General features: G+C 42.8%; 1 protein-coding gene across 2 annotated transcripts in view; it reads right to left on the bottom strand.

Annotated features, from left to right (window-relative positions):
• Amfr (autocrine motility factor receptor) overlaps window positions 1-23,829 on the bottom strand; it is a 51,428-nt gene that overhangs the window by 11,508 nt on the left and 16,091 nt on the right. For both annotated transcript variants that reach the window (XM_076571687.1, XM_076571688.1), the window contains exons 3-10: window positions 22,268-22,432; window positions 20,991-21,143; window positions 15,449-15,489; window positions 15,150-15,282; window positions 9,391-9,524; window positions 8,345-8,455; window positions 5,767-5,957; window positions 2,618-2,721 (exon numbers count right to left, since the gene is read on the bottom strand). In XM_076571687.1, coding sequence (XP_076427802.1) covers window positions 2,618-2,721; window positions 5,767-5,957; window positions 8,345-8,455; window positions 9,391-9,524; window positions 15,150-15,282; window positions 15,449-15,489; window positions 20,991-21,143; window positions 22,268-22,432 — 1,032 coding nt within the window. The remainder of the gene's footprint in view (window positions 1-2,617; window positions 2,722-5,766; window positions 5,958-8,344; window positions 8,456-9,390; window positions 9,525-15,149; window positions 15,283-15,448; window positions 15,490-20,990; window positions 21,144-22,267; window positions 22,433-23,829) is intronic.

Below are 23,829 nucleotides of genomic sequence, written 5' to 3'. Positions count from 1 at the left end.
ACAGGCTACCCTGGGTGAGCTAGCCTGAGGCAATGCTGAAAAGCTTGCCAGGGCAGCGATGAGGGAAAGCTGGCGAGCTGACCAACCCAGCTACCACCCCAGCCCAGAACCAGGGCTGTGGGTTGGCCTACCTCAACATCTGCCTCATCTATGAACTGCTGGGGCAGGACGGGGACAAATCTGTGGATCTAAACAGCAGGATCTCCATGAAACAGAACAACAACAGGATGGCCGAGAGGAGCCCCAGGGAGAGCCCTTTACAGGCGGGACAGCGGAAGCCGGGTGTCTGCCAGACCAACGACTGGCAGTGAACATTTCCAAGTAAAGATGGACTAAAGGGTAAACTGTGAGACTCAACAGGCCACACTACAGCATCCACGACGAGATTCTTTTCTTTTTCTTTTTTTCCTTTTTTCTAAATAGAAAGACCCTGTCTCAAAAGAAAGGAAGGAAAAATGAAGAGAGGGAGGGAGGAGAGAAGGAGGGAGGGAGGGAGGGAAGGAGGGAGGGAAGGGGAAAGAACAGAAAAGAACTCCCTTTGACAAACAATAAAATAAGGTAGCCAAGCATGGTGGTCCACACTTTCAGTCCCAGCAGAGGCAGGTGGATGTCTGTCAGCTCTCCTAACTTGATTTCTAGAGTGAATGTAATCTCAGCCCAGACCCCAGCTACTTTACAGACATGGACAAAGTGATTCTAAAGGTTATGTGGGAAAACCCAAACCCAGGATAGCCAACACACCACTGAAGAAGAAAAGGAAGACTAGAGGACTTATGCCACAGGACTTCATGACTACATGATAAAGAAATCAAGACAGGGCTGGAGAGATAGTTCAGTGGTTAGGAACATGCATTCCTTTTCCAAAAGGACCCAAGTTCAATTCCTAGCATCCACGTCAGTCCAGCTCCCGGAAATCTGATACCTCTGGCCTCCATGGATAATAACCCCTCTACACACACACATACACACAAGACTAAAAATAAAATAAATCTTATTTCTGGCCGGGCGTTGGTGGCGCACGCCTGTAATCCCAGCACTCGGGAGGCAGAACCAGGCGGATCTCTGTGAGTTCGAGGCCAGCCTGGCCTACCAAGTGAGCTCCAGGAAAGGCGCAAAGCTACACAGAGAAACCCTGTCTCGAAAAACAAAAAAACAACAAAAAAAAATCTTATTTCAAAAAAAGTACAAGAGCTAATGAAGTATTATACATCCAGATAAAGGTATATAATTCACTCTTCAAAAAAATGAGCTACTGACCCATGATAAGGCATGGAGGAATTAGTAGGTCAAATTCAACTGTCTGACATTCCACAAAAACAAAGCTATGGAGATGGATGAGGCAGAGCACACAGCTTTTTTAAGGCAATGAAAAATGCTCCAGATGGTACTATAATAGTGGCTTTACCTGACTACATATCCATCCAAACTCACATGTAGCAGAAAGGTGTGTAAGATTCTCTATTCTGTCTTTAAGTCTGCTATGAACTTCGCTCTGCTCCAACAAGGTAAGCTCCGAGTTCCCAGGACGTCCTCACCCAACGCCTCTGCAGCTGGGTGCACTGTGCAGTTCCTGCAGATCAATAGCCATCCTGCCAGTCTCTCAGCTTACCAAAAAACTGCCCTTCTTGAGAAGACTCCTGGCTACCCTGCTGGCATTACAATTGCTAAGCTGAGTCCAGTCGAGTCACGGGGACAGACTTTCAGCACCAATTTCTTCAATGGAGAAATTAGGCTGGCCAGGTATGGTGGCACATGCCTTCGGGTCCAAATTCAGGAGGCAAAGGCAGGACTGTTCTACAATAGAGAGTTCCCCACCAGACAGGAGACCTTATCTCAAACAAACAAACACACAGCTTCAGAAAAAAAAAAAAAAAAGAAAAAGAAAAAAAAGTATTTGGACAATCTCCTTGAGCCAACAGCAATGCCTCTAAGTTACAAGGTTCTCTCCCCCGCCTCCTCTCTCCTCTCTCCTCTCTCCTCTCTTCTCTCTTCTCTCTCTCTCTCTCTCTCTCTCTCTCTCTCTCTCTCTCTCTCTCTCTCTCTCTCTCTCTCTCTCTCTCTCTCTCTCTCCCTCCCCTGCCCCCAGGCAGAGGGACAAAAAGTATACTTGACAGTTCTTACACAATTTTTATATCATTCACTTCTGTCAATAATTCCTTCTCAATTTCTTGCTTAACTCAAGTAGTTTCAATGTAGGCTTAGGTCACAGTTACATGAATCTAGTAGCACACACAAAGGTTAGATTATCTGCCACACAAGTGAATGACAGCAAGTTTTCAGACTAGTTTCAGCTGCCTAAGCACTCACTAGTCGTCACCAACACATTAGCTTCTTGTGTCTGTAAGCTGCTCCCCAACCAGAAACCACCGTTCCTGAAAGACACACAGTGTAAAGCTCAGGGATGGCCTGCATGCACAGCAACGGGAAGGCCCTGGACTCAACTTCCTGTGAAGAGAGGAAGGGGAGTCAGAAGAGGGAGAAGGAAAAGGAAAGAAAGGGAAGTGGTCCCTGAAAAACTCTGCTGTTCTACTAGGAAAGAGAGAAACCAGCAGGGTCATATACACTAAACTCTTCATGCCCTCACGACTTCTCATCTTAAGCGGTTATCGGTTCTTACCATGGCATTTAGCTGGGAGTTGCTTGCCTGTGTGATGCCAAGAATGTTGGTAGTGTGCATCACTTCAACTGAAAAACTTGGCAGCCAGCTTGCAATCCGGGACCCTACAACAAGTCAGAATCCAACACAGAATTAGTGCCTGCTCCCTGTCCCAGTGCCATCTATGTAGTCCTTCACACCAGCCTTTCTGCCAAGTGCTGTACCCAGGTTACCTTATTTTGTCCTCACTAGAACCGACCTGTGCCTCCCATCCCTCTAGAGATAGGACTCTAGGCCTCAGCCTTGACCTTTGGTCCCTGAGGCACTGATAAGTTAGGTAACACATCCAAGATCCGACAGGTTAATGATATGGCAGGATGTGAAGCCAAACAGCTATTCCACCTTAATCCATTCTCTCAGCAGAACCCCTAAAGGGTCCTAGGACTCTGTACCTGGTACAGCTGAGTTTCACTCCCCCTTACAGCCAGCACAGATCACATCTAACGTGGGGGACTCACTTACACAATTACCTTTATGAAGTATTTTCTGCTTAATATTGCTGTGGATATTGCTCTGTCTGCTGTGAATGTGTTGATCTGATTGGTTAATACATAAAGTGCTGATTGGCCAGTAGCCAGGCAGGAAGTATAGGCAGGACAAAGAGAGAGGAGAATTCTGGGAACAGGAAGTCTGAGTGAGGAGTCGCCAGCCAGACACAGAGGAAGCAAGATGTGAAGGCAGAACTGGGAAAAGGTACCAAGCCACGTGGCTAAACATAAATAAGAATTATGGGTTAATTTAAGTGTAAGATCTAGCTAGCAAGAAGCCTGAGCCATTAGGCCAAACAGTTTTAATTAATATAAGCGTCTGTGTGTTTATTTGGGTCTGAGTGGCTGTGGGCCCAGGCAGGACTGGAGAAAACTCCAGCTACATAATATGATTAAAGATTTGACCTTGGTCTGGACATTGTGGTTCATACCTTTGTTTTTAATAGGTATATGAGTGTTTTGCCTCCATGTATGTCTGTATGCTGCGGATATGCAGTGACTGCAGAGGCCAAAAAGAGAGTGTTTGATCCCCTGAGACTGGAGTTAACAGATGGTGGTAAACCATATAGGTGCTAGGAACCAAACCCAAGTCCTCTGGGAGACCAGGCAGTGCTCTTAACCACTCTGGAGAGCCATCTCTCCAGTCCCTGGTACACATCTTTAATCCTAGCACTTGGAAGACAGAGACAGAAGGATGTCTGTAAATTTGAGGTCAGCCTAGTCTACACAGTGAGTCAGTCCCAAGCCAGCAAGAGCTACACAGTGAGACAATGGCTTGGGGACAGGGGAGGGGTTACCTTAGTCTTCAGATTAAAAATTCCAAAGATTCTATAATACTAGGTTTGTGGGTAATATAATCATGATGGTGCTGTTTCTGTTATTTTAGGAAAGGGAAGCTCAAAATACAAAGCCATCATGTGCCAGCTATGAAACAATTCAATATCAAGCTTCATGTATAGGGGTTGCTTCAGTCCTTTACAACCAAGTAGCAGCATGGGATACAAGAGGTCTTGCCAAATAAAACGTAGTTAATATACAATGGTTGTTTATTTCAAGAACACACAAGGGACAAAGTGACTTTGTTTGACTACATTTGTAGTAACAGCAATTAATAAAATGACAGCTTATAGAACCAGGCTCTGTCTCCGAAATCCACTAACACACTGCAGAAGCTGTACTAGCAAGCCAAGTCTGGTGGTGCAGGCCTGTAATTCTAGCTACTTGGGAGGCTAAGACAAGAGAATTAACAAGTGAAAAGCCAGCCTGGGAAGCATAATGAGATCCTGTTTCAAAACAGCAGGAAAAGGCTGGGAATACAGCTCAGTGGCAGAAGGCTGGCCTAGCATGTGTAAGGCCCTGGGTTCAAGTGAGCACTGATAGAGATCAAACTTGTGCCTGGTACAGTTCTCTTTATGAGACACAGGGTTTCTCTGTGTAGCCCTGGCTGTCCTGGAACTCACGCTGTAGCCCAGGCTGGCCTCAAACTCACAGAGATCCACCTGCCCCTGCCTCCCAAGTGCTGGGATTAAAGGTCTGTGCCCACTACACCTTCTTAATTAGCACAATCAACCAACCCCTTGAGGTCCCTCTTCCACCGCATTTCAGACACTTGCCTCTACTCCCCTTGGGCCTTCCAGAACTGCACCAATACTCTCACCAAATTTCACCCTCAGAGACTTAAATCAGAGTCTGAACAGCACCCCTCCTAAGAAAATTCCAGAGTGGGAATTCATGCATGTGGCACTGGAAGTTATGGGCTCAATATCCATTGGGTGCATGTGAATCCAGTGAAGAGAATCAGCCCTCCACCTCCCCCAATACAATGCCCATGAGCTCAGAATACAGACTGCAGGAACAGTCATGCTTTATGGACAAAGGAACAGGGCTCCAGTTCTGATTCCACCTGTGGTGCTCCCTGAGAAGCCAACTCAAGGAGCCTTCATCACATGCTTATATACCACACCAACACAACCAATTATTAGCAAAAGCTAACCATTAAACTAGCTATGTGGGCTCCTTGGAGGTAAACTTAATATTACTACCTCTACCTCCCACCTCACCCCACTTCTTAATGGCACAGAATAATCCCTCAGTTCAACCTACCCACCTACCACCCTAAACACTTTAGAACTGAGATATAAGCCAGGCAGGGTAGCACATGCCTGTAATCCTAACTCTAGGGAGGCTGAGGCAGAACTATCTTAAATTCAAGGCCAGTCTGGGACACAGAGAGAAAAAAATAACCTGTATTAAAAACCAAATAAAGGAAGTTAAAATGTAATACTAAGGGGCAAGATAACCCTGTAGGTAAAAGCACTCAATGCTAAACCTGACAAGCCAAATCTAATCCCCAGGATCCACATTATACAAGAATGGAACCGACATTCACTAACTACCCTGACCTCCACAGTGCATGGAGTATATATGTACACATGTGCTATAAATACATACACAGAATAAACGAGTATAATAAACATATGTAATAAGAAGAATTTCTACAAGTGATACTACATTTGTCTGGTATTAGGGCAGTTTATAATAGAACGTCTATTCTATAACACAGTCCTAAGCGGGCAGTTTTCACCCCCCAGACAGAGAGCTGCAGAGGTGGAGACAGCTCACCGTCGAAGTGGAAGAAGTGGTTGTGCTGGTTTAAGCGAGGCCTGCCCTCAGCAGCGGCCACAGGGACCAAGTTCTCGTCCAAGTTCTCCCCCTGCTGGTCCTCCCTGGCTCGACTGCCATCAGCAATGTTAAGAGACATTCTGCATGTTGGACAAGATGTGTCTTGTTCTAGCCAAGAACGAAGGCAGGAGCTGTCAAAAAGTTCAAAGGAAAAGATATGAACATATTCCATTGCTCTTGAGCATACTCGTGAGAATTCACCAGAATTACTAGTTTTTTAAATAATTTATTTAATTTTATTTTATGTGCATTAGTATAATGGTGTCGGGTTCTCTGGAACTGGGATTACAGAGTTGTGAGCTGCCATATGGGTGCTGGGAATTGAACCCAGGTCCTCTGGCAGAACAGCCAATGCTCTTAACTGCTGAGCCATCTCTCCAGCCCTAGTTTTTCTCATTTTACTTTACTTCCATTTACCACTAGCCAGATCTAAATGCTGACAAACATTTATAGATAACTCTCTCCCCGCCTCACTCTAACACAGGTACCCATCACACCGCTGGTAACGGCCTCTCCTCTCACCCTGCACACAGCTTCACCTCCCCAACTCCAGTCAGCTACTTCAGAATGCAGGTGGCCTAATCAGCCGGCGTCTTCCATCCTTGAGTCCTCTACTCAAGTGATCTTTCTTTTTACCACTTCAGCTACTGACCAATGTGGTTATAACCATGGCCTTGTCTTCAAAACAGTGACTTTGGAGATGTACTAATCCACTCCTCTCTCTCCACCAACCTCACTTCAAACCCTTCAATGGGGGGCTGGAGAGATGGCTCAGTGGTTAAGAGCACTGACTGCTCTTCCAGAGGACCCTGGTTCATTTCCCAGCATCCACATGGCAGCTCACAACTGTCTGTAACTCCAGTTCCTGAGACCCAAAACCCATGGCAAAACACCAATAAACGTGAAATAAAAATAAATAAATTTAAAAAAAAAACCTTCAATGGTGTTCTGCCCACCCAGTGGCCTTTGAGACCCTGCTGACTACTCCCACCACAGCAGAAACACTCCTTCCTTCCTCTTCCATGAGTTCACATACCGGCTGCTGCCCAGTTCCATCAACACACCGACTCCCCACTGCTGGGCGGCTCCCTGCACCTCCCATTTTACATCCTTCACAGATTTCACTTCTGCTCCTCCTCAAAAGTCACTCCCTCCAAATTTGAATCCTATCCCTTTGCTACTAACTCACAGAGATCTGCCTGCCTCTGCCTCCAGAGTGCTGGGATTAAAGGCGAGTGCCACCCCTTCAGGTGACCCTGTTTTGAAGTGTGATCCTAAGTAGTGTTATCAATAAAAACCAGGAGTCAAATATCAGGGTAGTAATCTTAAAGATCAAAGAAGCAAAGGAGCCACCTTATTACCTCTATGAAATATTAGAATGAATAATAATATGAATGGGGGGGGCTGAGATCCTGTCTCCACCGCCTTATATTCCTGTCGACACCTCCCTAGTGCTGGGATTTAGGGCGTGCAACACCACCACCTGGCTGTGTTCTCTTTTAGACGGGATCAATTTCACCTAACCCAGGGTGGTCTTGAACTTCTGATCTTCCTGCTTCCTCCTCCCAAATGCTGGAATTAAAGGTGTGTGCCATCACTGCCTGGCCTCTATGGTTAACTAGAAGCTAGATCTGCACTCTGATCTCCAAGCAAGGTTTGTTTGTCAGAACACAAAATATCACACAACACTTTCTTTTCTATAAAGCATACAGGTCATTTTAGACTTGCACATTCTAAATGTGCTGGTTAATTCAGGTTCAGCACTTACATTTGACACAAGCTCCTCAAAGACCTCATGTTATCTCCATTTTACCCTCACAGTCTAACACAGTACCTAATCCTAGCATATAAAACAGTCTGTCAGCACATTTATTGAGTGGGCTACTCCAGCTCCAAAGCCTTTCTGATATTAAAAAGGAAAAGACTGAAAGCCTTAAGATTAAAAAAAATTCAAGAGTCAAGGGGCCAAAAGATACCTCTAAATTCCATGTGCATAATTATTTAGCTTAAATAGCCTTGATGAGCTCTCTGAAATATGAGATCTTCTCCAATCGTGGAGGTTTATGGAATGGCCTAGCCTGTGATCCTTGCAGATGGATCACTTGAGTGGCCTTGGTCTAGTCCCATTTCAACCCAGTTCTCTGTAGTGTTTTCACGCTGCTTCCGAGCATGTGCAAAATGCAAAAAACAGACTTGTCTCTCCCTGGAAGATGAAAACTCTTAAAAAATATTATAGACATATTTGTTACTTTAGAACTTAAATGGAGAAAAATTACGAAGAAAACTAATAAATAGAAAGTAAGATGGCAAATGTGGGTAAAGAATGGTCTGAGGGCAAAAGAGGAGGCTGGGAGTTTAAAAAAAAGAAGCCAGTCTCAGGCCCCGAGCAACATCCCCAAGGCCAGGCTGAGGTAACATCCTTGCTCTGCTGCTGGGATTATGTTCAAATCCATGTGAAAAAAAGCCCTGAGCCCCGGGACAGAAGGCCACTCCCAAATACCCTGTCCAAAGCTCCTACTTGTGAAAAAGATGTCCACAGGGAAGCTTCCTTGCAGCCTGCATGGAGTCCCAGCAGATTGCACAGTCATCGTTATTGACAGCTAGCTCCTCTGGAGTTGCAACTGCAAACCTGTAAAACACACAACAGGCTCAGCAGGAACGCTCCGTTTGACACACATCCCATGATGACACCACGCTCCACCCCTGACCACAACAATGGCAGGAACGCTCCGTTTCACACACATCCCATGATGACACCATGCTCCACACCTGACCACAATAATGGCACAATTACACAGCAGAACTGATGAGTTAAAGACAGTAACTTTTTCTTCACAGCCTTTAGAAAAGTGAGAAACTTCAGCACAAACACTGATCCTGCAGCAGCAGTGCCGCCTGGCTGTGACACATTCAGAACATTTATGGACGTATCAGAGGAACCAGACCCCAGAGATCCAAACTGTCCCTGAGAAGTAAAAAGGGTACCCCCACTATTCCTGCACTTTCTGGTTTGGGTTAGTTAGCCTCAGGCTGGCAAGTGAGTATCTTCAGTGAGCCATGCCCAAAACATGCATGCATAAAGTGTAATCAAGACACACCTTCCCAAAACAGAGATGGTACAGGTGCTTCCACTCAGTAGTAACAACAGTGACTAAAAATAAGAACGTTGTATCTCCTGGAACCCTCCCCACATGCCAGTAAGAAGGTTCTATGTCATCTCTAAAAGATAAGGTCACTGGAGTACTACATGGAGTTAGTAAACTGCCCCAGACCGCCCTGCAGCTAAGTGGGACACATACTTAAGCGGTCTGACACGACAGCCTGAACTCTCTATCTAGTTACAAGTGTACAAAAGCAAGTTTTGGTGGAATACAGAAACTGTTATCCTTAAACGAGCTCAAATGAAAGGTGGGAGTGGTGATTATGAATTTAAAGCTGGCCTAGAAGATGTGTTTGGTAGGAGTGAGTAGGAGGTCAGCCTAGACTACAGTGAGATCCTGTCTCAGCACCACACACACAAAGCTAAAGAGTAAACTTGGCCAGCATCGAGCCATACTGTCTTACCTGGCTTCCATGTTGCCTACCACACGTAAATAGTTCTTGTGCCGACGGATTCGCCGCTGTACCTCATGGAACAGGTAACGGAGCTGCATAAAGATGACCAGGCTAGCCATAGATAACCAGATGTTGCCAAACAACTAAAGAGAGACGGGAAAAGTAAAATATACAATAAAAACAAATGTGAGGAGCTAAAGACATAGTTCAGTGGGTAAAATGCTAACTTAGGGTCTCCAGCACCCACATATAGCCAGGCATGGCCATGCACATTTGTAACCCCAGAGACAGGACTCTGAAACTCACTGAGAAACCTAGTTCATGAGTGAGCGCCAGATTCAGTAATGAAAACCTATTTAAAAAAATAATGGTGGAGAACAATAGAGGAACGCACCTTGCATCAACTTCCAGCCTCCACACATGCATCCACACTCACATCTATATGCAGGTGAGCATACATACACATACATGTATAGAAATTACACGTGCACTCTCGAACACACACGCAAACACATATGCACACACAAGTGAATTTGCTAGTGATAAAGGTGCATGTATGACAGAAGCTCTTTAATGAAAGGGAAATGGAACAATCTTTCAGGAAGTAAATGCATGTATTTACTTGATTGTCCTAAACAATACACTTGGCTCTTCAGTCTAGGTATCCCACTGACAGCCTTTCCTGAGTAATTAACCAGAAATTTAAAAGTTTAATGCAAAAAGATGTCCAGCCATGTAGACTTATACATACATATACATACACACATTTCTGTAGAATGGAGTAGGATCTTCTGATGCGTGATCCTAATTAGTCTTATTCAATAAAAACCAGGAGTCAGGTTCCTGTATACAGCCTGAGGTGATATGTGAAGATGGTTCGCTACTCTCTGGACCCAGAAAACCCTACAAAATTATGCAAATCAAGAGGTTCAAATCTTCGGGTTCACTTTACAAACACCCTTGAAATTGCCCAGGCCATCAAGGGTATGCATATCCACAAAGCTAAATATCTGAAAGATCACTTTAAAGAAACAATGTGTGCCTTTCCGGCAGTATAATGGTGGAGTTGGTAGGTGCGCCCAGGCCAAACAGTGGGGCTGGACACAGGGTTGGTAGCCAAAAAAGACTGCTGAATTTTTGCTGCGCATGCTTGAAAATGCAGAGAGTGATGCTGAACTGAAGGGTTTAGATGCAGCTTCTCTAGTCATTGAACACATCCAGTGAATGAAGCACCCAAGATGTACTGATGAACTTATGGAGCTCATGAGCAGATGAACCCGGACATGAGCTCCCCTGCCACATCGAGATGATCCTCATTGGAAAAGAACAAGCTGTTCCAAAGCCAGAAGAGGACGGTGCACAGAAGAAAACTATATCTCAGAAGAAACTGAGGAAACAAAAACTTATGGCACAGGAATAAATTCAGCATAAAATAAATGCAGATAAAGGTAAAAACAACAACAAAAAACAGGAGTCAGATATTGGGGTAAAGCTGAAAGATCAGAGAAGCAAAAGAGCAGCCATAGTCACTTCTTACTTCTCTGGATCCTCTGACCAAACTGGGGGGGGGGGGGCCGGGGGGCGGGAGGATCCTGTCTCCACCCACCTTATATTCCTGTCTCCACCTCCCTAGTGCTGGGATTAAAGGTGTACACCACCTGAACCACCTCCACCACCACCACTACCACCTCCCACCTGTTTCTCTTTTAGACTGGTTCAATCTCCTGTAGCCCAGGGTGGCCTTTAACTCCTAATCTTCCTGCTTCCTCCTCCCAAGTGTTGGGATTAAAGGTGTTGCCACCACTGACTGGCCTCTATGGTTAACTAGTAGCTAGCTCTGCACTCTGATCTCTAGGCAAGCTTTATTTTTCAGAACACAAACAACATACCATACAACAATCTTCTGTATCCCAGACTCTCCTGGAACTCATTATGTAGTGAAGGTTGACCTTGAACTCCTGGTCTTCCTGCTTCTTCCTCTTAAATTCTGGGATTATAGTCATGTATCACCACCCTGAGTTTATGCAGTGCCAGGATCAAACCCAGGTTTATTCATGCTAAGCTAACCCTCTACCAGCTGAGCTATATCCCCAGCCCAAGCACCCATGAGATTATAAAAGAGGAAATATGGAAATGATGAAGATGCCCAAATGAAAAGCAGGCTGGATTCTAGATATAAAGCAAAGGACAATCAGACTGCAACTCACAGATCCAGGGAGGCTACCTAGCAGAGGGGACCCTAGGATGACTGTGGCTTATAATAAGTTTTGGTTTTGCCCAATCACTGGGCAAGCTTTAATAAAAATTTCACTATTAAGAATTTGTACCATATCAAGCTGATGAAAGAACATGCTGGCTGTACTTTCAGGATGGGAGGCTAAAATTTTTTTAGATTATGGATTAGCCTACAGAAAAATGCCATAAATCCAACGTGAAGGGGAAGATGAACAGGAATCTCACTTACACAACTTAAGTAAAACATAGCTCTCTGAACAGATGAAGATAGGTTTCTTCTGTATCCCAGAATCTAATCTATGTATAATTCAACTATTATTTGGCTTAAAAGGGCTTATTGGGAAATGTTATCATTTTCACTATTTTCTACAGAGAAAATATTTTCCAGTTTCAAATAACCCTGGACTTTTGAAATATAACCTGTTTTTATGTTCAAGCTATTTGTATATTATTTCTCCTGCAGTTGTGCATAAATGTTTGGGTTTTTTTTTGTTTTTTTGTTTTTTTTTTTAAGATTTATTATATATACTGTGCTCTGCCTGCATGTATACCTACATACCAGAAGAGGGCACCAGATCTTCTTATAGATGGTTGTGAGCCACCATGTGGGTGCTGGGAGTTGAACTCTGGACCTCTGGAAGAGCAGCCAGTGCTCTTAACCTCTGAACCATCTCTCCAGCCCCATAAAATGTTTTTACATTCAAAAAAAAAGGGACAAATACTATAGAACTGTATTACATGAAATATATAGAATATACAAATTCATAGAGACAGAAAGATTAGACGTTATCTCAAAATGGAGAAGAAAGGAATATAAAGCAATAATTTCCTAAGTATAGAGTTTCTGTTTTGTGTGATGGAAAAGCCCCACAAACAGACAATAGTATCAGGATATATCATGAATGTAATAAATCGTATCATAAATATAGTTATTGAATGGGTATTACAAATGTAATCAATGAATACCACAAATGTAATTAATATCATGAGTATAATTAATGAATGAGTATAATTAATATCTTGAATGTAATTCTTGCCACTGAATTGTAAACTTAAAAATGGTTACAGTTGCAAACATTATGCTCATTTAAAAAAATAAGGTGGAATGTAATCGCCATACATTATATGTGTGTATGAAATTGAAGACAGAGATGTTCTAAAATAGAAAGTGGTGATGGTGTCATGGGCCTATGAGGATGCTGGACTAAAGTCTATCAAACTGTGCAAGCAGGCAAATTGTATACTATGTGAATTATTTGTCAATAAAGATTTTATAAAACGTAAAAAAAAAAAAGAAAAACAGGCAAGTTGTAAATTTATATAAAAGTGTATTTGAATTATATGTATATAAAATATAGATTATATTTATTGGAATAATTTATGAATATATTTTAATGCTACATTTTATACAAAGTAGATTTGAATATTAATTTACTAAGAAAATAATATTTTTGAGTAAAAAAGACAATATATAACTACCTTAAATATATTAACATGATCTTTTTTAATTATATAAAATCTTGAAATAGCAAAGGAACGAATATAATTTAAACAGCCTATTTCAGGGTGCACATAATTAAATCATAGTGTAGCTATGTGATAAAAGTATTTTTTTGTTTGTTTGTTTTGTTTTTGATTTTTCAAGATAGGGTTTCTCTGTGTAGCTTTGCTCCTAGATCTTGCTCTGTAGACCAGGCTGGCCTCCAAATCACAGAGATCCGCCTGCCTCTGCCTCCCGAGTGCTGGGATTACAGGCGTGTGCCACCACCTCCCGGCTGTGATAAAAGTTTTATCTGAAGATATTAGGATGATTGGAAGAATGGCTGCTAGCATAGGAAATGTTTATAACACAGTAATTAAAGAGCTGGCTGGGAATGTAGCTCAAGTAGAATGCTCATTTGCCATGCATGAGTCTCTGGGTTTGACACCACACACTACATTAGTAAACACACACAAAAACTGTATGTCCAAAATATGAACTCAATTTATGAACATGTACTTAAATATATGAGAATCACTTAAAGGGGCAGTGAAATGGGCTCAGTAGGTAACTGTGGGTGCCTCCTGCCAAGCCTGACAATGTGAGTTCGATCCCCAGGACTCACATGGTGGAAGAAGTAAACCAACTCCACCAAGTAGTCCTCTGACCTCCACGCATAAACTGTGGCTTGAACACACATGCATCCACATACACGCTCATGTGCATGCACGCACGCGCGCGCGCGCGCACACACACACACACACAATAAATGTAACAGAGCATTTTTTTTTTAAAAAAGCAGTTAAATACAACAAAATGTGAAGCTTCCATTTCAAATGTCAATTCTAACTATATATAATTTCATTATGTTGTATAGGCTTTGGGTCTGTTTAATTTGGTATGTAATGTTTATTTACTTGCAAGATTTTTACGATAAAATTTATAAAATTAAAAAATATAAAATGTTGTTTTCTTCATTTTCCGATTTCTTCACTTATAAATGTGAACTGGGCACTCTGCCCAGTGACTTAAACGTCACTGTGACGAGTTTTTAAATAGGTCTCCATGACTACACTGATTCTCACCATCATATTTGTCTGTCTGAAGGTGTCGGATCCCCATGGAACTGAAGTTACAGTTGTAAGCTGCCATGTGGGTACTAGGAATTGAACCCAGGTCCTCTGGAAGAGCAGTCAATACACCTAACTGCAGAGCCATCTCTCCAGCCTTTAAAAGGTTAGATTCCTTTTAAAATGCTCACCTGTCACGGAGACTTACATTTCCCTCCTTAGTGCTGGGGACCACTAAAGCAGGGCACTGAATATGCCAGGTGAGTGTTCCACCTCAGATACATGCCCAGGTAGTCCTTGATGTTTGAGACAGGGCCTCAGCATATACCCAGGCTGGCCTTGACCTTGATTCTCCTGCCTTTGCCTCACAAGTGCTAGTCTGACCCTGTTTGAACACTGAAATTTATGACACACCAATTTAAGATATGAAGTACAAGCACTTTGTTTTTAATTACAAAGTGAAAAACTGTAAATCTATAAGGAGGTAAATGCGGCAAGAATTCCCACTACCACTAAGGAGCAAGTGTTCAGTGGAAGGCCACAGACACTATAGGGAAAACCCCTTTTACTGTTCTCAAAGAACGCTCTCCTCACTATCGGCAGAGTTAACTAAGTCTCCTAGTACAGCCCTCACCTCCTGAGCTGGGCACCAAGGAAAGCAGTCCACAGCACTGCTTTACACCCAGCTGCCAAACACGAAGGTTGCTCAACCACAGTCATTCAATTTTTTAAGTGGTTCATCAATTTTTTTTTTTCCAAGACAGAGTTTCTCTGTATAGTTTTGGTGCCTGTCCTGGATCTCGCTCTGTAGTCCAGGCTGGCCTCAAACTCACAGTGATCTGCCTGGCTCTGCCTCCTGAGTGCTGGGATTAAAGGTGTCACCGCCATTTTTTTTTTTTTAACTTCATTTTTTAAACGTACAAACCAGGGTTCCTGTCTTGAAAATCTCATCCTCTGTCAGAGCTCTTTCTGAGGGAACTCACCAGCATGTGAATGTGGTGCATGAGGTCCAGGGACAAGAGAGTGAGCTCCATGACAAAATCGGTGTAGTACACATAGGTTCCCTTTCCTTCCCAAGTCCCTTCATGGTTGAGGTCCCAGAGGTGAATTACATATCTATAGTTTAGACAGAAAAAGAGAAAAACATGCTAACTTACCATCACAAGAAGATTTAACTTAAACATGTTATAGTTTAGTCACATTTTTATCTATTTTATACTATTATATCTCAAAATCAACTGAACAGATAAATGTCAATCACCCCTCCCAAATTTCTACTCACCTTAAAATTACATGAGCTGTCCTCACTGTCACAAGAAGAGACTACAAAAGAGAAATACTTCTTAGTTTACTTAAAAAGAGCAGATTTCCATAAAACCAACAAGATGAGAAGTAAATGGTCAAGTTTATCGCCCTTTTACTTCCTCAACCCCAGTCTCCATGGAATCTTCTTCTGGTGACACGTCACTAAGTCACCATGTTCGGGCCCCTGCAAGGGCATCTCCCTAGGGTAACACTGTGATGCCAGCCACACACTACACAGGAGCAGCAGCTCTACCCTCAGGCTTTTGTACCCTTCATTTACTGGAACAACAGAGAACAAAGGAATCAAACGAAAAACAAGACTCTCGTGGCATTTATTTATTTGTTTGTTTGTTTTTTGATTTTTCAAGACAGGGTTTCTCTGTGTATCTTTAGCTGTCCTAGAACTCACTATGTAGACCAGGCTGGCCTCAAACTCACAGAGATCTGCCTCTGCCTCCTGAGTGCTGGGATTAAAGGTATGCACCACCATACCCAGCTCGGTATTTTTTTTTTTTTTTAATACAAGCTGGCCTTGATAAATATTCCCTCAAGCCACACATGATCACACACACCAATAACCCCAACACATGAAGAATCAGTTCAAGGCGAGTGTATACTGCCTGGGGATCATCTAAAAAAGGGAGGTGGGCTATTTGTTGTTTTATTTTTTTGAAACAAGGTCTCACTCTTTAGTCTCAGGTGGCCTAAAGTTGGGTATGTAAACCAAGCTGGCCTCAAGCTCAGAGATCCTCCTGGGTTCTGGGACTATAGGTATGTGCCACCATGCCAGCCCCTCAGGCTACTTTAAATGTGTCTACTTTCAGGTATACCTTTTCTCAGTGCGGTTGAGTATTAAACTGAAAGATAACAACAACAAAAAAGCAAGTAATAATATCATTCAAGTAATACTTCGTAATAAAATATATTTAAAGCAAACTAATTACTATGTCTGTATGGTTTCAAATAGGTCTTCTTAAGAGGGAGCACTATTATATACTTTCACAGATATATTCAACTGGGACCACAAATATTTTTGCTAAGTACTTAAATGTTTTCCTAATTTAAAATTTTTGAATACTTATTTTATGTGCATTACGCATACCACATGTATGCCTGGTACCCTTAGACAACAAGAGGGTGTGGGATCCCCGGAACTGGAGTTAAGGACAGTGTAAGCGTCCATGTGGGTGGCTGGGAATGAAACCCAGATACACTGCAAGAACAGTAAGTGCTCTGAATTGCTGAGTCCTCTCTCCAGCCCCCTTTCTAACTTTGTTGGCACCACATTATACTCTGGGCAAAAAGAAACTTTCACCTTGCATCTAACAAATTCCTAAAAATTTACACCTAATCTCTTTTGAGAATAGATAACTAGCTTCAGAACAGCTACTACATAGATCTCTCTTATCCAAAGTAGGTATGTTGTTTCTTTCTCTTTTTTGAGGCTGGGTCTCACTATATAGCTCTGGGTGTCCTAGAACTCACTATATAGACCAGGTGGCCCTGAACTCAGAGATCAGCCTGTCTCTGCATCCTGAGCACTGGGATACAAAGTGTGCTTGCTATATAGACTGCTTTTTCCTATATGCACTAATGCATTACCACATAACACTAAAGGTAGCCTGTCCTCCTGGTTTATACCTGTGCTACCTTTGGTTTGTTATTCTTGTACACCGTGGTTGTTACTAAGCAGATACTCAGTACTGACTGTCAACTTGACAGAATCTGGAACCACCTGGAGATGGCCTCTACGCATGCCTATAGGGATGATTATCCTGATTGGGTTAACTGGGGTAGGAAGACCCATCCGTTGGGAATCTCCCGACTGGGACCCTGGCCTGGACAGAGAGAGATTATAGCAGCAGCGTCCATCCGCTGCTTTCTGCTTCTTCAGTGCAGACGCAGTGTGACAACGAGCTTCCCATTCCTGCCACCGTGCATCTCTGCCTGCTGCCAGCTCTTCCTGCCAAGATGGACCATCCCTCAGTATATACAAGAACCAAAAAAGTCCTTCTCCCTTCAGTTGCGTTGTTGAGTATTTACCACAGCAACAAAAAAGTACCTAGGAGACTCAAACACAAGCACTAGGACCCACTGCAGGTGAACGATTAGTGGGTGAGTAGCACATACAATGTGGATGCCCTAAACAAGGAAACGACTCAGGTTTCAGCCAGCACAGCTCCCAGTGTCACTGTGCTCCTCAGAACAGTGCAGAATTTACGGCTTACATTGTGGGGCCAAGTGTGGGAGCTGAGGAGCAGCGCACACACCACACTTAGTTTAAAAATAAAAAAAAACTCATGAATTGTTATTTCCAGCATTTTCCACTTAATAAGTTCAGATAGCAGCTTATTGAAGATGACAGAAACATGGAGAGTAAAATCACAAATAAAAGGAATTGCTATATTTCATTTTTCTAATTAGCAATTATAGATAAAAGTAATTATAAAGTTTGTCTTTGGCTGAGGAAAAGGTAAATATTAGTTATTGAAATATAAAGAGTATGAACAGGCTGAAGAGATGGCTCAGGAATTTACAGAACTTGCTGCTCTTGCAAAGGACCCAGGTCTGGTTCCCAGAACCCACACAGTGGTTCCCAACCACTCTCTGCAGCTCCAGTTTCAGGGGTCCAATGCCCTTTTCTGACCTCTGCAGGCACCAGGCATGCACATGGTGCATATACATACATGCAGGCAAAACACTATGACACATAAAAAGTAAATAAATAAAACTAAAAAAATAATAATAATAATTGCCAGGCGGTGGTGGCACACGCCTTTAATCCCAGCTCTTGGGAGGCAGAGCCAGGCAGATCTTTGTGAGTTTGAGGCCAGCCTGGTCTACAGAGCGAGATCCAGGAAAGGTGCAAAGAAACCCTGTCTTGAAAAACCAAAAACTAAAAAAATTTTGAGACATACAAAAACTTTGGGTTTGGGGTGCTGAAGACAGCTCATCTCTTCCAGAGGATCAACGTTCAGTTCCCAGCCCCCGTATGGCAGCTCCCAATTGTCTATAACGCCAATTCCAGAGGATCAACACCCCCTTCTAGCCTCCATAGGCACTGCACATACATGGTACAGACATAAATGTAGGCAAGACACCCATACACATAAAATAAAAATAAACAAACCTTTAATTTTTAATTGTGTTTCTATGGAACAGAGAAAAAAAATAGTATCTCCTATAAATTTTAACAAGTTATTTTTTATTTTTAAATATTCAGGGAGGATAGCCTGCACCCATGATTATGCAAGAAGTACCAACTGTACTCAGTCACAGGGTATTCAAGAAAAGGAAGAATGCGAAGGTGGAAAGGTGGCATGTTGCAGAGGTCCAGGGGGAGTCCAGGGGAAAGCTGGGGATGAACATGAGCAAGATATATTATACTCATGGATAAAACTGTCAAGGAACAAAGAAATACGCTATATAACTAACAGGCTGGTGAGGCAGCTCGGCAGGTAGAGGCACTTGTCACTAACCTGACACTGTAATTTAACCCTGGACTCGGGGTGGAAGAAGACAACTATTCTCACAGGTCGTCCTCTACACAGACGCTGCAGCACACACATGAAATAAATAAATGCCAGTAAAAAATTTTTTCAGGTGGGGCGGTGGTGGCACACACCTTTAATCCCAGCACTCTGGAGGCAGAGGCAGGTGGATATCTCTGAGTTTGAGGCCAGCCTTGTCTATAAAGAGTTTCAGGCCAGCCAGAGCTTCATAGTGAGGCCCTAAGAAAAGAAAAGAAAAGAAAAGAAAAGAAAAGAAAAGAAAAGAAAAGAAAAGAAAAGAAAAGAAAAGAAAAGAAAAGAAAAAAGAAAAGAAAAAGGAGAGGAGAGGAGAGAAGAGAGAAGAGAAGTGAAGAGAAGAGAAGAGAAGAGAAGAGAAGAGAAGAGAAGAGAAGAGAAGAGAAGAGAAGAGAAAAGAGAAGAAAAGAAAGAGGGAGGGAGGAGGGAGGGAAGGAGGGAGGGAGGGAGAGAGAGAGAGAGAGAGAGAGAGAGAGAGAAGGAAGGAAGGAAGGAAGGAAGGAAGGAAGGAAGGAAGGAAGGAAGGAAGGAAGGAAGGAAGGAAGGAAGAAAGGAAGGAGGGGCTGGAGAGATGGCTCAGTGGTTAAGAGCACTGACTGTTCTTCCAGAGGTCCTGAGTTCAATTCCGAGTAACCACATGGTGGCTCACAACCATCTGTAATGAGATCTGGCACCCTCTTCTAGCATGCAGGTATACATGCAGACAGAATACTGTATACATAATAAATAAATAAATCTTAAAAAAAAAAGAAGAAGGAAGGAAGGAAGGAAGGAAGGAAGGAAGGAAGGAAGGAAGGAAGGAAAGAAAGAAAGAAAGAAAGAAAGAAAAAATCATAGAGAGCTAGAAATAATTCAGTGGTAGAACTCTTGCCTAGCATGACTAAAAGCCCTAAGATCAATCTCCAGCAACACACACACACACACACACACACACACACACACACACACACACACGAAAATAAAATTCCTTTAAAATAAAATAATGAACAGCATTTAAATGATTATTATATAAATTTTTAATTCAGCTTCTAAAATGATTTATATATATATGTACGTATGTATATATATAATATTCACCACAGACCATTTTTGTCACGTATCATAAGGAGAACACATTTCCCACTTTGGAGTGAGAGGACTTGAACTGCATTAGCCACTCTGAAACCTCAAACAGTTCATACCTTAGGCCTCAGGGTCTCTTCCACAAGCAGAATTAATAATGAGTCAATACGTGTAAAGAATTTTAAATGATTCCTCCTGGGCTGTGGCCCAGTGGTAAAGCCCTTGTCCAGAATGAACAAAACCCTAGGTTTAATCTCCAGCACAGAAAAAAAAGTTTCCCCCACAGTCCCTGGCATGTGGTAACTGCTGTATGTGGTGTATGTGCACGTGGAGGCCCAAAAACGATGTCAGGTACTCTGCTCTGTCACTCTTTGTCTTATTATCCTGAAACAGGGTTTCTCTCTAGAGCAAGGCTGGTAACCAGCACCCCTCAGCAATACTCCTGCCTCTGCCCCACACGGCACTGGGGTTACAAGTATGTACGGACAGCCATGCCCAGCTCTTTACAGTGGTGCTGGAATCACACTCAGGTCCTCATACTTGCACATCAAGTGTGCTTACCTGCCAACCCAGCTCCCTAGTTGTTGAATTGTTGAGAAAAATAATTCTTTTACTAGGCTACAGCAAGGATTATATGAAATGCCACATATAAAAGCATTCGGTACCAGTACCCAAAAAAGCAGGAATACAGTATATGCCTGTTAAAGCCGGGCAGTGGTTAGTGCACGCCTTTTATCCCAGCACTAGGGAGGCAGAGGCAGGCAAATCTCTGAGTTCCAGGACAGCCAAGGCTACACAGAAAAACCTTGTCTTGGGGGTAAAAATGCCTGTTAAAGTCAAAGACAAAATGCCTCTTAAAATAGTTTCTCATCAACACTCTGTTCTCCTTGAAAGTGTTTAGGAATCTAATGACTGTGTCCAGCACCTTACCTCTGCAGCCATGAAAGCCAAGGTGTGCATGCCATGGGTGTAGCCTGTGACACAGCAGACAACTGCCAGTCCGCAGCAGGAGAGCAGCATCGCGATCAACAGAGACAGGACTCTCCCATGGCTGCTCATGGGTGTGGTGGGAGAAAAGGAAAGCTGAAAGGGACAAAAGAGGAAAGACCGTCAACTGTTCATTCCACCACCATGGCAACTGCACTCAGAGTTCAAGATCAAGCTTGGGAGCTTCGCTTGGGGCACTACACTAACACAAAAAGCCCAAAGTCTGCCGTGAGAATTTTTGAGATTTTTAAGTCTTTATCATTTAATTCACCAGATACAATATACACTATATTTTCACCTCATTTCTCCAGTATCCTCCTACCATGAGATTGCAATCTCTAGAAGGATGCTCAGTTATCTCCTCTAACAGTATATAGGGCTCAGAACAGTGTCTTGTTCTGCTGTGTTTCTGTTTGTCTTGCTCTAATCTTCCACCTCAGAGTTCACTTGTGGCCTAGCCTGTCAGGGATAGAACAACGGAAGGAATCAGGTACAGAACTACTACTCATAATGCTATGTTAATACCAGGCAAGGACAAGTGACTGTCTGGAAAAGAGACCTGGAGTTACAATTCCTTCTGTACTGCGTGTAGTCTACAACCAGCCCAGAAAAGAAGGCTAGAAGCTCCTATTTTTAACAAGAATGGAACTGGAAAAGAAAGCAGGCCTTTAAGAGTGAGATTAACTCACACAGAAGTGCAATGCCATCTCCATAAACACCGAGGAAGACAAAGTCCTAGAGCGGGTTCAGGGGAGGCAGCACTTCAAACCTGTTGGCCTCAGCCTGTATCAGGTGCTCACTGTGCAGGTCTGGCCTGAAGTCACAGGCAGATCTTACACCCAGACAGGAAGCAGAAGTAGCTCACTCAGTCTTGACCCCAAGAAAAACAGTGCAAACCAATGAGAAAGAAAAGCTCCACCAACCAGGGCAAAGGGGGGGAAGTGGGAGACAAGAACAGAAAACATGCAGAAGAGTTCAGTTGTATACAATGCATACATCACAGCTCCTTCACACTGACCTAAGGCAAGGTTAGTAGGGAGTGACCACAGTGCTTGAGGAACTGGGAAGCGCCTCAAGAAACAGGCCGTGATGCATGACCTAGAAGTCCCCTCTGAGAGTTGTCCCAAGCACACAACCTGTGACTTTCTCACATTCCTTCTCACATCAAACCTGGCACACATATGTGACTGAGCAATGAAAGAGGTTGGCTAAAAACTCACGTATTCAAATCGGTCTTTGCAGAGCTGAACCATCAAATGCAGAAAAACAAGGCCGGCAAACCAGAGGCACCACATCACCACCTCCTCCACAGTCTGGACATTCAGCACACCAAAAATGAAAATGAACTTGTAGAAAATAAAATTCCAAAACTTGTCTTTGAGATGCTAAAAAGAAAAAAGTATGTAAAAGTGAGTCCCATCATACCAAGTCTACCTAAGAGATGTTAACATATCAAAAGCAAGCTTATGGAGCACTCCGCACAGAAGGGGAAGAAAACAGAGGTAAGACAGCCCAAGTGATCTGTGAACTGAAACTTGTGATCTGGAACAACTAGGAAGTTTCAGCCATTAAAAAGTAGTTGTATTAGTCTAGTCCTTATATACTAAGAAGGGAAATATTTTATATTTACATGTACAGTAGAAAAGATCAGCAAGGGTTATCATATTATTTTAAAACTTCTGCACTCTGACTTAATCAACAATAGAAAAGATTAGACTTTCTAAAGAATCAAAATATTAAGCAGAGCTGGGGGATGGCTCACATACAATGTATAAAACATGCTCACACATATACTCCACACAAGAAAACAATAAAAATTAAAATGTCACTTGCCAGTATGTAATCAATAAAATATCTTAAACAAGAAAAAATTTAAAACTGTTAGCCGGGCGGTGGTGGCACACGCCTGTAATCCCAGCACTCGGGAGGCAGAGGCAGGCAGATCTCTGTGAGTTCGAGGCCAGCCTGGGCTACCAAGTGAGTTCCAGGAAAAGGCGCAAAGCTACACAGAGAAACCCTGTCTCGAAAAACCAAAAAAAAAAAAAAAAAATTTAAAACTGTGTCTAGCCACACAGCTAAGTATGGTTGTGCCTGCCTGTTATCCCAGCACTTGGGAAGCCAGCATGGGCTACACAGAACCCTGTCTCAAAAAGCAAAAAACAAATAAAATAAAATAAAAACACCAAAACTAAAACCAAACCAAAAAAGATAAAAAAAATAATAATAATAATGTCCTTAATATTTATCTTTTTTCTTTGCCCAATATAAAAATATTTTTTTTTTTTTTTTTTCTTTTTTTTTTTTTTTTTTTTTGGTTTTTCAAGACAGGGTTTCTCTGCGTAGCTTTGCGCCTTTCCTGGAGCTCACTTGGTAGCCCAGGCTGGCCTCGAACTCACAGAGATCCGCCTGGCTCTGCCTCCCGAGTGCTGGGATTAAAGGCGTGCGCCACCACCGCCCGGCCCTTTTTTTTTTTTTTTTTTTTTTTTTTTTTTTTTTTATTTATTATGTATACAGCATGTATGACTGCAGGCCAGAGGAGGGCACCAGATCTCATTACAGATGGTTGTGAGCCACCATGTGGGTGCTGGGAATTGAACTCAGGACCTCTGGAAGAGCAGTCAGTGCTCTTAACCTCTGAGCCATCTCTCCAGCCCCCCCAATATAAAAATATTTTAATTTTTAACAGTTTTCTCTCACCTATTAGTGTGAGAATTTTACCAATGTATGTAAATATTCTCCAGCTATATCAGCATATTGACTTAATGGTAACAAGCGGACTCAA

The sequence above is a fragment of the Peromyscus maniculatus genome, chromosome 5, assembly GCF_049852395.1.
Source record: "Peromyscus maniculatus bairdii isolate BWxNUB_F1_BW_parent chromosome 5, HU_Pman_BW_mat_3.1, whole genome shotgun sequence".
Taxonomy (NCBI): Eukaryota; Metazoa; Chordata; class Mammalia; order Rodentia; family Cricetidae; genus Peromyscus; species Peromyscus maniculatus.
This window is presented reverse-complemented; position numbering and strand designations above follow the sequence as displayed.